At 36.7% G+C, this 13,062-nt stretch overlaps 1 protein-coding gene across 2 annotated transcripts in view; it reads left to right on the plus strand.

The window, feature by feature from the left end:
* Positions 1-13,062, plus strand: part of LOC150094569 (integrin alpha-9-like) — an 806,800-nt gene that overhangs the window by 45,600 nt on the left and 748,138 nt on the right. For both annotated transcript variants that reach the window (XM_090411876.1, XM_090411877.1), the window contains exon 4: positions 12,113-12,239. In XM_090411876.1, coding sequence (XP_090268002.1) covers positions 12,113-12,239 — 127 coding nt within the window. The remainder of the gene's footprint in view (positions 1-12,112; positions 12,240-13,062) is intronic.

Consider the following 13,062-nt stretch of genomic DNA (forward strand, 5'->3'; position numbering starts at 1 on the left):
AAAGAAATGAAAAAACTGAAAAAAAGCTGAAAAAACCCCATTAACATTAAAAGCCTGTATGTTAATGATATTGAGGAAGGTTTGAATGGGGATATTCAGTGGTTTGCAGATGATGCAAAGTTGGGAAGAACTAAGTAGAGTAGAGTAGATGTGGCTTTATAAGAGAACTTGGATAGACTATATGAATAGGTATGTGAGTGTGGATGCCAGTTTAATGTTGCAAATGTAAGATTTGGAAAATAAGGATTCAGTATAAGTTGTACACTTGATGAGAATGTATTAGAGGAGGCAGAGGAAATAAGATATCTGGTCTTGATGGTTGATAAGGATCTAAAATTTAGAGGAGACTTTGCGAGGAAAGTGCAGCAAAATTTGGCAATGATGCAGAGGACACTGACTTGTAGAAGTAAGGGATTTCTCATTCCATTGTATAAAATTCTGTGCATAGTAGTCCATGTGGCCTAATCAAGGGCCACATGGACTACTATGCACAGAATTTATCACCTAGTTTTCAAAAGGATAGAGATATTGGAATGGATTCAGAGGTAATTGAATGGAATGTTGTGTAGAAGAAAGATTGAGAAGATGCAGTTTATAGAGTCTAGTAGATAGGAGGAGCAGGGGATATCATAGAGATGTAAAAGTTATTTTATGCAGTTATGTTACTATGTTTATTATTAGTTTGTCAGTGTTTCTCAACCTTCTTTCATGTGTACTCCATTTTTTAAAATTAGTTTTTGTGGCGTCCCCCCCCCCATTGTAATTCTTGTGTTGATACACTGACAAAACCCATAATAAAATTTAGTATAACAACAAAAAAAACAACCTAGGAATTAATTAAAATAGTGCATTTTAATTAATTCCTAAGTAATTAATTTGCACTAATAAATTTGCATTAAATATCCATGCAAATTTAAACACTTTATCAAATCATACAAAAGTTGTATACATCTGGCATCACTGCACAGACCATTGAATTGTATCGGCCTTTTGGAAACATTAAGATTTCATCACGGGAAGTCTCGAATGTTCTGGAAATGTTTCTGCGAGTATAAATAGGGCTTGAAATGGCAAGACTGCAGTAACACTGCAACAGTGGCCAACAGTGAGAAGTCGATGGTCAGCGTTATTTTACCCCTATTCGCAACGAATGATACAAGGTATAAAAACAACCTTTTCTTGTTTAGAAAAATTTATACATTTTTAATTGGATGTAAGCAGACGACTGTGGAATGTCGACGTCAACAAATTCAGGTTCACAGAATATCACTCCAAAAGTAAAATCACACAGCGGAATATTTAGATTTAGGTTTTACAAAGACTGAAGTAAATGATGAAGAAAGATCACTGTGTGTTATTTGTTAGAAAATTTTGGCGGCTGATAGCACGAAACCAAATAAACTTAAGACATTTGGAAACATTTCATAAGGAGTATGTTAACAAACCTCGAGACGTCTTTGCTGCCAAACTGAAATGTTTTGAAAAGCAAAAATCTAGCATTAAAAAAGCTTTGTCTGTAAATGAAAAAGCTTTACTAGCTTCTTACAAAGTTGCATATAAAATAGCTAGGTGCAAAATTTCCCACACTATCAGAGAAGACCTAATTCTGCCAGCTGCGATTGATATTGTGGAAACTATGCTTGGAGAAAGTTTTACTAAACAACTACAGTGCATACCTCTATCAAATGATACTATTGCTCAGCGAATTGGTATTATATGTGAAGATATACAGCAACAACTTTTTTCACAGCTTTGTGCCCAATTATTCTGAATTCAGCTTGACGAGACAACAGATAGTAACAAGGATTGTCATTTAATTGTTTATGTTCGATTTTGTGATGGATTATCAGCAGTTCAAGAGTTATTGCTTTATAAATCGATAGAAAGAGCCACAGCACCTGAACTGTTCAAAATATTTGATGATTTTATATGCAAGGCAAACATACAGTTGAAAAATTGTGTTTGAATTTGCACTGATGGTGCTTGAGTTATGTCTGAAAGGTTTAAAAGTTTACAAACCCTTGTGAGAGAAAAATCCCCACATTCTATATGGACACATTGCATGATTCATAGAGAAGCTCTTGCTGCAAAGGAAATGAGTCCTGGTTGAAACATGTGTTAACAACAATTATAACCATGGTGAATTATATAAAAATGAGACCCATAAAATCAAGACTGTTTTCTGAACTTTGCAAAGACATGGCTAGAGCAGAACATTTAGCGTTACTATTTTACTGCGAAACAAGATGGCATCACAGGGAAAATGTTTGCGAGTTAAGAGACGAAATAACAATCTTCTTGGAAGAGGAAAATCACGAAGAAGCAGAAGTTTAGAGACCACTTATTTGTGATGAAATTTAGCTACTTGGTGGATATATTTGAGAAACTAAATATATTAAACCTTCAACTCCAAGAAAAAATATTTTATCTTAGAGATGAGTGAAAAGTTAATGCTTTTTTGTTTAAAACAAAAAAAAAGTTATGGAACAAAAAGGTAAAACAACAAAAGTTAGAATTGTTTGCAGATGTGGCTTCATTAAAAACAAAATATAGATCTCAGTTAAATATAGAAAGAACTAAGAGTGTCAATTTCCAATGTATCACCATCATGTGAAAAACTTTGCTCTGCAACACACACCCAAGGAAGCCGTTCATTTTTAGATTCATTATTATTATTACTTCATGGAGTCAAAGACTCATCTGGGAGGTCCTATTATCACACACATCTCATCATACCTTGTCTTAAACACACTCAAACTCTTTGCAGACACCAAACTCTCAGACAAGGCATTCCAATCATTCACAACTCTGCACGAAAAAAACCTGCCTCTCACTCCCCTACTCACACCCTCTTTATATAGTTTCCAGGGATGACCTCTGGTTCTCCCCTGATCTCCCACTATTCTCTGTATCAATGTATCCTTTCCAACTCTATCATATCTCCCCTCTTACTCCTGTCCTCCAGACTCTGCAAATTACATCTTCTCAATCTTTCCTCATACTCGACATTCCAGAGGTCAAAAACTACCTTAGTCAAAAACTACCAAAATCTCTTCATCCTTCTGAAAACCCGGTGACCAAATCTGGGCACAATAGTCCATGTGTGGCCTAATTAAAGCCTTATATAACGGAACAAGAATCTTCCTACTTCTACATGTCAGTGTCCTCTGCATCATTCCCAGAAGCCTTTGTGTTGTCTTCACAAATTTGGCGATGTGTCCTCTAAATTTTAGATCCTTATCCACTATCACTCCCAGATCTCTTATTTCCTCTACCTCCAACAATATATTCTCACCAAGCATAAATTCTGCATCCCATCTTTGTTTTCCAAATTTTAAAACCTTATATTTTGCAACATTGAACTCACATCCCCATTTCTATGCCCAATCATTCAATTTATTCAAGTCTTCTTGTAAGGCCACAACATCTTCACTACTCTTTATGGTTCATCCCAACTTTCATCACTGCAAACAACTGAATATCTCCATCCAAATCTTTGCCAATATCATTAATATACAAGTTAAACAGTAATGGCCCTAAAACAGACCCCTGAGGCGCTCCACTAGTGACTTTCCATTTCCTGGATATTGCACCCACATACACAACTTGTTGATACCTATCAGATAGCCAGTCTTCAATCTAATGCACGAATCTAATATCCAACCCCATCTGCTCTTGTTTGACTGTCAACTTATCATGAGGTACTCTATCAAAAGACTTTGTGAAATCCAAGTATATGTGTGTAGAAGCTTAAGTGCTGTGAGGACATCATGTTGGAGGCTTAATGGATTTTTTTACAACACTCAAAAAGAATTAAAATAGAATTTAATACTTCCTATATTTCGTCCTAGTCACTAGGACATCTACAGGGATTACAAAAACAATTAATGTAACATATACACAAATAACAAACAATACTAAGCCCAACCACGTGGGTGACACTGAAGTCCCATCTAGGTAGAGCGCCCTCTAAGGGCAGTAGTAGGTGGCCTGGAATGTAAGGTGGGAACTCTGATGATGAGTGTTTCCCAAATCTTCGGAAGCTTAATGCAACCGTATTTATTGAGATTTGGTTGGTTTTTGAGAGCTGCTGCTGCTTCTAAGAAAAGTCTCTCTTTCTTGAATTTGCTGTGGTGGAGCATGGTGGTTTTCTTCCATGATACCCTGTGGGTGGTGTCCAAAACATGGTCAGCCAAGCCTGAATGGCCATAGTTGTGTTTGAAGATGTAGACTTGTGTTTCTCTAGACGGATGGATGCTGATCTGCCTGTCTGTCCAAAGTACGCCAGCTTACAGGAACAGGGTACTTTGTAAACTCCAGGCAGAGAGAGAGGAGGGAGCTGATCTTTCGTAGAATGGATAAGGGTAGCAAGTTTGCGGTGGGGCTTATATGCTGTGTGTAGATTGTACTTTTTTAGTATCTTGGCTATTTTTTCGGATGTGCCACGGATGTAGGGTATGGTGATGGCATTTTTAAAATCTTGTTGACGAGAAGAACGGGGAATGGGGGAGGAGTTGATTATTTTTTTGATACTGTGATCGCTGTAGCCATTGGAGAGGAAAGTGCTGTGTATGTGGTTAAGCTCAGTAGTGAGGGTGGTTCCACTGGAACAAAGATTGTGGGCTCTTGGTAAGAGTTTTAATAATGCCATATTGTTGAGAGGGGTGGTGGTGGGAGAGTTTGTGAATGTATCTGCCTGTGTGGTGTGGGTTTTCTGTATACGGTGAAGGTAAGTGTATTATTAGGCAGGTGTGTGACTAAGGTGTCTAGGAAGGGTAAACAATTGTTCTTTTCCTTTTCCATAGTGAACTGGATTCTTGGATGTAGACTATTGAGATGACTGAGGAAGGAGTCTAACGTGTCTGGGCCATGAGGCCAAATGGAGAACACATCATCTACATATCTTAGCCAGATAGAAGGTTTGGGTGGGGCTGAGTCTATCTATATATAATATATATATATATATATATATATATATATATATATATATAAGCCAGCATCTAAAGTCTACTGTTAAGGAAGTTTGCCATGCACCACTAACTTTTAGTGACCACCATTTGGTCAAGGCCAAACTGTCCCTTGAGACCTTAGACAGCAACATATACACTAACAGGAAACTACCCGCTATGGAAACTAAATAACAGCATTATTAACAGCTTTAGTGTCACCCACGTGGTTGGGCTTAGTATTGTTTGTTATTTGTGTATATGTTACATTAATTGTTTTTTAATCCCTGTAGATGTCCTAGTGACTAGGACGAAATATAGGAAGTATTAAATTCCATTTTAATTCTTTTTGAGTGTTGTAAAAAATCCATTAAGCCTCCAACATGAAATCCAAGTATATTACTGTGTATCCTTCTCCTCTGTCCAAGGATGCAGTCAATTTATTGTAATAAGTAAGTAGATTACTAAAACATGACCTCCCTTTAGCAAATCCATGCTGTCCATCAAAGATAATACCATTGTTGTCAACCCAACTCTGGATCCTAGTTCTCACAAGCTTCTCCAACAACTTAACTACAACACCTGACACACAGATAAGCCTATAGTTTGATGCTTGAGTTCGATCACCTCCTTTATGAAGTGGCACAATCTTTGTCTCCTTCTACTCCTTAGGAACTTGACCAAGTGCAAGACTCTTATTAAAAAAATATGTCAAGGCAGGTGTGAACTCCCTGGCACATTCTTTCAGAATACACTGTGTTATAGTATCAAGTCCGAGCCTTATTTACATCTAGTTTACTCAACTCCCCAAACACCCCCTCACTTACAGTCAGTCTCTCCTCCCCATCTTCAACTGCTATCAATCTCTCCATGAAGTCATATTCACAAGATTGAAAGATCTTTATGAACTGCTCATTAAGTATCTCCACCACACATTCTGCAACAGCTGTCTCGATACCATTTCCTCCAATCAATGTCATCCTTCCATAATCATTCTTTCTTTTGCTGGCTACATATCGAAAGAGCTCTCTAGATTCTTTTTGGCCACATTAGCTAACTGCTGTTCATACCCCTCTTTAGCTACCAAGTCACCCTCCTTGCCTGATCTTTGTAGACCTCATGAAATCAGTTATTTCCACTTCTCTTATGCTGCCTCCACAATGCCCATTTTCTCTGTATCGCATGCTTAATCTCTTTATTCATCCATCTCACACCTACCTTATTTAAACTTCTCACCCTTGGAATACATTTAGACATTGCATCTACTAAATATTTTTTGAAAATCCTCCAAGCTGCATTGATCTCTTTTCCAGCTAACTCCTCATTCCATGCTACACCCGCAAGCTGTCTCCTGAGCTCTTCATAATCACCCCCGTTGTAGTTTCACATATACCCTTTTTTCACAGGGATCCTCGCACTGCTGGCAACCACCCAGGTAATCACCTCATGGTCACTCTCATCAATTGGTGAATGATGTGACACCTCATTTATAATTACATCCTCGGATGAGATGACCAAATCCAAGATTCTTAATCCTCATGTGCCCTCTGTTACATACTGTCTGAAGTAGTTATCCCTCACAAACTCAAGAAACTCGTTTTCTTTTCTTCTAGTTGCTATCTCATCATTCCAGTTTATATTGCCATAATTAAAATCACCCATAATGATCACCTTTTTCTTATTTGCTTGGCTAATTTGACTATACATTCCACTATCACCACTATCGTACATTACCTGGTCTATAACAACATCAAAACAAGTATTTAATTCCATTCACCTCTATCTCACACCATACTGCCTCAAAACCACTGGCGCTATTTCCCTCTTACATCTCTACTTTGTATTTTTTTTTTTTTTTTTTTTAAATAACGAAACCTGTGGTGCGTTCATAATTAAAAGAAACACACGTATTAACCACAGTGAAAATTATTTAATTGTAAATATTTCATCCTAAGTATCTTAGGACATCATCAGTACAGTATTTAAACAACAATAGGAATAACCTACAGTTAGGGTGCATGATTACAATAGAATCTCATGAAATGTGCATAATGTGCTAAAGTAGTACAAAAAAAAAAAAATATTTTATTTAACACAATTTTGTATGACAATTTCCCATACTTTAGGAATAGTAAGAACGTCGTTGCGGTTTAAGTTTGGTCTGTGTAGTAGGGCGTTCAGAACTTTCTTTGTATAAACGTTCATGTTTAAATAAAGATCAATGTAAAAGTTTAGACTTTTCCCAATGGATCGTATGGTTTGGATTTTCAATTCCGTGTTGAGAGAGGCCAGATTTCTGAGGCTTAAAAAGATGAATGTGGTCTTGATGTTCCGAGATGCGTTTCTGAACAGACCTACCTGTCTGTCCAAAGTAAAATAATTTGCATTAGCATGGAATCTCATAAATGCCAGGTAATATCAAGTTTGAGAGTTTGTCCTTTTCCCAATGGATCCTATGGTTTGGATTTTCAATTCCGTATTGAGAGAGGCCAGATTTCTGAGGCTTAAAAAGATGAATGTGGTCTTGATGTTCCAAGATGCGTTTCTGAACAGACCTACCTGTCTTTCCAAAGTAAGATAATTTGCATGAGCATGGAATCTCATAAACGCCAGGTAACATCAAGGGTGAGAGTTTGTCCTTAGGAGAAGGTAACAAGTTGTAAATTTGGTCGATAGGTTTGTAGGAAGTGGCAAAATTGTATTTCTTCATAATTTTAGAAAGACGTTCTGAGATGCCTTTAACGTAAGGTATGGGAATCCTATGGGCTTCTTTCTGTCTGATTTGATGTGTGGAGAAGTGACTACTGATGATTTTTTGAGTTGTTTTAGGATTATATCCATTTAGGATGGCTGTATTTTTGATTACTTCTAATTCCTGGTTTAGAGATTCTTCAGAGGAGCAGAATTTGTGTGCTCTGGAAACTAGTGATTTAATAATGCTAGATTTCTGAGATGGATGATGAGCGGAAGAATTGTGAATGTAGCGACCTGAGAATGTAGGCTTGCGAAAGACAGACGTGGCGATGGAACTGTCTTCTTTTCTTTGGATGTGTAAATCCAAAAAGGAGCTACCCTGTGGAGATTCTTTTTCTAATGTAAAGTTGATGCGATGATGAAGAAGGTTAATATTATCTAGAAACAGTTGTAATTCATGTTCGGGATGATCCCAGACTGCAAATACGTCGTCGACATATCTTAGCCAAAGATGTTGAAAGTTTATTTTTCACTTGGTTAGAGTATAATAAATTTAGTTTAATCCTTTATCCAATTGCGAGCAAACAAAGTTTGTGCCTGAAAGTATCTTCAGGACTGGGGTAAAGTGGTAAAACACCAGGGCACTCCTTGCAAAGGTGGAGCAAGCTACCAACACTCCTATCTCAGTATCTCCCATAATGCAAAACACATCTTCATGCAGATATGTCTAATGTTATGCATTAAGGGAAGGGTCACAACCCAGACTAGTTTCGACCTTTATTGAGGTCTCTTCAGTGGGGGCTAGGCCCAAGTGGAGATACCAGGCAGAAGCATTAGCAGGTCATCTCTACCTATAGGAGTTGCCAAATGGTGTACCACCCTTTTTTAATAAATTACTTTGGATTTGGAGAAAGATGTTGAAAGTTTATTTTTCACTTGGTTAGAGTATAATAAATTTAGTTTAATCCTTTATCCAAGTGCGAGCAAACAAAGTTTGCGTCTGAAAGTATCTTCAGGACTGGGGTAAGGTGGTAGAACACCCACTGAAGAGACCTCAATAAAGGTCGAAACTAGTCTGGGTAGTGGCCCTTCCCTTAATGCATAACATTAGACATATCCGCAAGGAGATGTGTTTTGCATTATAGAAGCTGATTCTCGTAGATAGGCTTATACGTTGGTTATGCATTTCTAAATAACTTAGGGAATTGAAACAACGTAGATCCGAATATAAATTAAATAATATAACAATATAGCAACTGGAAATGAAGATCTGAAGCTATCTTTCTCCTGGAAGTCCTGATGGTGCCCTCTGGCGGGCTAAGTAGGCATTCCATTTCTTAGGGCAGAGTGCCCTAAGAAACTCTCCAAACCTCAACAAATTTGGTTGTATGCAACTGCCCCAAATTTGGGAGGCATACATCAGCAGACCTTCAGCCCAACGGCCAAGAATGCCTACTTAGCCCGCCAGAGGGCACCATCAGGACTTCTAGGAGAAAGATAGCTTCAGATCTTCATTTCCAGTTGCTATATTGTTAGAGCCTGTTTTGCTCCTGCTTTTTGTAAGTTCCTTTAGAAAATGGCAATGGGACATTGCCGAAATATCGGAAATATCTATTAAAGTATTATTTAATTTATATTCGGATCTACGTTGTTTCAATTCCCTAAGTTATTTAGAAGTGCATTATAGAAGATATCGAGATAGGAGTGTTGATAGACAGCTCCCACAGAAGAGACCTCAATAAAGGTCGAAACTAGTCTGGGTTGTGGTCCTTCCGTTAATGCATAACATTAGACATATCCGCCAGGAGATGTGTTTTGCATTATGGGAGATACTGAGATAGGAGTGTTGGTAGCTTGCTCCACCTTTTCAAGGGGTGCCCTGGTGTTGTACCACTTTACCCCAGTCCTGAAGATACTTTCAGGCGCAAACTTTGTTTGCTCGCGCTTGGATAAAGGATTAAACTAAATTTATTATATCTTAGCCAAATTTTTGGTTTCGGTTGAAAAGTGAATATTTTTTCCTAAAAGTGTTCTAGAAACAAGTTTGCTAGGTTTGGTGATAAAGGAGATCCCATTGCTGTTCCTTCTTGCTTGTAAATATTTACAATTAAATAATTTTCACTGTGGTTAACACGTGTGTTTATTTTAATTTTAATTCTCTACTTTGTATGGACATAACTCTTTTTCTATCAGCAGCACTTCCCCCTTCTTTTTACCCCGTCTATCCTCACGAAACACATCATATCCTTCCATCTCTATTCCTGTCAGGATGTCATCTTCTTCCAACCATGTCTCACTTATTCCGACAATATTTGGGTGAACAGACGCAATTAGTGCAACCATTTCATCTGCCTTGTTTCTTATACTTCTAGCATTTGTATGCAAACTGTTGTGTTGTACATCCTGGCTTTGAATCTGCCATCTTGTTGGAATGTTATTTTTATTTAAATTATCCATTTTTTTTATTATTAATTGTTGGTTGATTACTGATCCAAATATAGAGAAATTTATATTATCCACCCTATATTCAGATTAGTCTATATAATATATTGAAATCAATCATCAACTAACTTTTGCAATCTCACTTTTCTACAGGCCGAGGTTAATAATATCATGTAAGGCTTCCGCAAGGTCCGATAAACTTTATGAGCAGTGCAATGAAAGAAAATCAGGCAATCACCAAATTGAAATCAATAAAACAAAACATTTAATTCAGGGTTACATAACATGTACATTAAGTATAACTTTGAAAACAAAATAATGCAAATCAACTTAGTTCAAATACTCATAACAAACATAAAACATTAGGCATCAGACATCCAGCTGTCAATTTTGCATTCGTCTGAATAATTAAAAATGGGTCACACAGTTCAATGTTACAGAATCTTACAGTAAATATTCTTAAAGTAGAATTTTCTAATTCTCTCTTGGTCAACAAACACTTAATTGAATTATGAGGCAGTTATCACTTCAAGGGGGAAAAACTTTCTCCATACTTCGGCTATTTTTAGTAGAATGCCACAGTTAATGTTAAATGGACTGCTCTTACCGGGTTACATCTTTTACACGGTGGATTCACATAGGCACACTTAAAACTGTAGTTAACTATCACTTTGAAGTGACACTATTCAAAAGAAATCTTCACTATAATAACTGAAATATTAAACATAGAGCTTCACAAGTCTTGATGCACTCGTTTTAGGTAATCTACTTATTTCTTGTTTTCTTCTATGTATTAAATTCAGCTTTGCACTATTCTTCCTCAAAACAATTGGAATTCGTCGTAATTTTAGAAGTCCATATAAACATTCCTAATTGCCTGTTAATTTCCCGGTTCCTTCTTAATCTATTTACCGCATTTCCATATCCCCTTACTGCCATCCGTTACTTCATTCTGTGCTGTCCCGAATGCTTCTCCTCTATTTACTTTCATTTTCCAATTAAAATCATTCATTCTATCCGCTAAAATCTGGTTCTAGCCAGTTCAGCTCATATCAACTCCTTCTCCCATCGAATACCATAGCTCACGCTCCACGCATGCGCCATTTCCCTGCTCCTCTTGCACACCCATTCTCTCATTTTCTATGCTCATACCACTCACTTCCCCATTCATATCGATCTCTTCAATCTCTCCTGTCTTACTCTCCTGCTCTTCCACATCACTCCCCTCTCGATCTGATTCATTCTCTCTATTCACTTCTCTATCTTCCAGCAGCAGTCTCTCCAAGCGACTCACACCATAACTACTCAAATGCAGTCCATCACTCCCATACAGCTCACTTCGTCCCTCAAACTCATTCCACAAATTAACAAACTGTACTCCCATCTCCTCACACATTTCAGCAAGCATATCATTCATAATCTTTGCTCCCCGCCTCATTTCACCACAGTCATACCTAGGCAACACACTGACTACCCTTCCTGTCACACTATTCTCTTTTATCCTTCCAAGAAGCTTCCTGATATCCATTTTGACATGCTCTTTGTCTTCTCTCAAATTATTTGTACCAATTGTTGTTTAGTTTTAATTACTTGCTTGGTATATTTTGCAATACCGATATGTTTCCATAAGCGTAACGAGTTAATTCAATACAGTGGATTTTATACATTTTATTATTTTATTTTCAGAGTGTATTTTATGTTTTGTTTTTATATTGTTTTTGTCTCATTGAATAGTTTCCTTTAAAGCTTTTATTTCAATAAAGTAACAAACAGTTTTTCCTTTGATTTCCACTTTCTTTGTGCCCCCTCAAAGGGGGCATGCCCTATAGGTTGAGAATCACTGGTTTATGTTATTTTACAGTTATATTCTTTTATTCTAAAAAATCAGATATTGTTTCATTAAAAAAAGTTATTTTTTTTGTTGCTTATTACAAAAAAGTGCATATAATCACATGACATTATTTGAATATTATGTATTATGTGCATTTGTATTGTTTCTAACAGAATTTTGTCCTCTGTTCCATTTTTAGATATGTGGTCACTTATGGAAAAATCAGGAATATTATGATGTTTATGATGCCAATGGAGTATGTTACTTTCTGGATAATAACTTGAATACAGACAATATTGAAAAACTTCTTCCTCTGACAAAGCAATGTAAAGTATTACATTCAAAAATGTTTTTTAATATAAAAACAAGAATTATCAATTATTTAGCAATTTTTTGAGGATATTGCTCTACTATTATTAATGGAACACATATAGACCACATTAATAACTTTAATTAAATAAAGGTACAAAAGGTATTTAATTAAATAAAAGTACAGAACAGTTGGTGGATCACCAATTAAATTGTTGATGCATGCTAGAAGATTAATTATAAAATATTATTAAATAACCAAAAGAAACAGTCACCTCAACAGTGTAGTTAGTATACCTGGAAAGAGAACTGGTTAAGAAGAGATTATGAGTCTTAGGTGATTGGAGATAATTGTCAGGAATTCTGGTTGGGATGTGAATGATTTATTTTAAGTCATTACTTACAGAAAATACCTCTGCTTCTCTTCCAGCTTGATTAGTGTAATTGTAAAAAAGGAGCCAGTTAGAATTGCAGACATGAGGTCACTAAGGAAGATGACTTCACTGTTAGGGAATATGGATTGTCTTTGGCACACCCAGGGAGGAGGCCTGCCCCCCCCCCCCCCAAAAAAAAAAAAGAAAAAGGAAAAAAGACTAGGAAATTTTCCAAAAAATCTTTTCCTAATTAAAATTCTTTTCTTTTCTTTTATTTATGTTGTGTTGTGTCTTCTATTTCTATACTATTTATGAAATAGTGGTCACATAAGATAGGAATACTCTCTGGCTCTCGGGAATCGCAATCATTGTGAACGCAAGGTGAACGCAGTAGTGCTCAGGTGATACTTTGTTTGCCCGAGCCGGACCAGAGATCACGGGTATCATGTGTTGGTGATCACTGCAG

Source organism: Typopeltis vanoorti, chromosome 22, assembly GCF_054136105.1.
Source record: "Typopeltis vanoorti isolate ZY-2024b chromosome 22, IOZ_Tvanoo_1.0, whole genome shotgun sequence".
Lineage (NCBI taxonomy): Eukaryota > Metazoa > Arthropoda > Arachnida > Uropygi > Thelyphonidae > Typopeltis > Typopeltis vanoorti.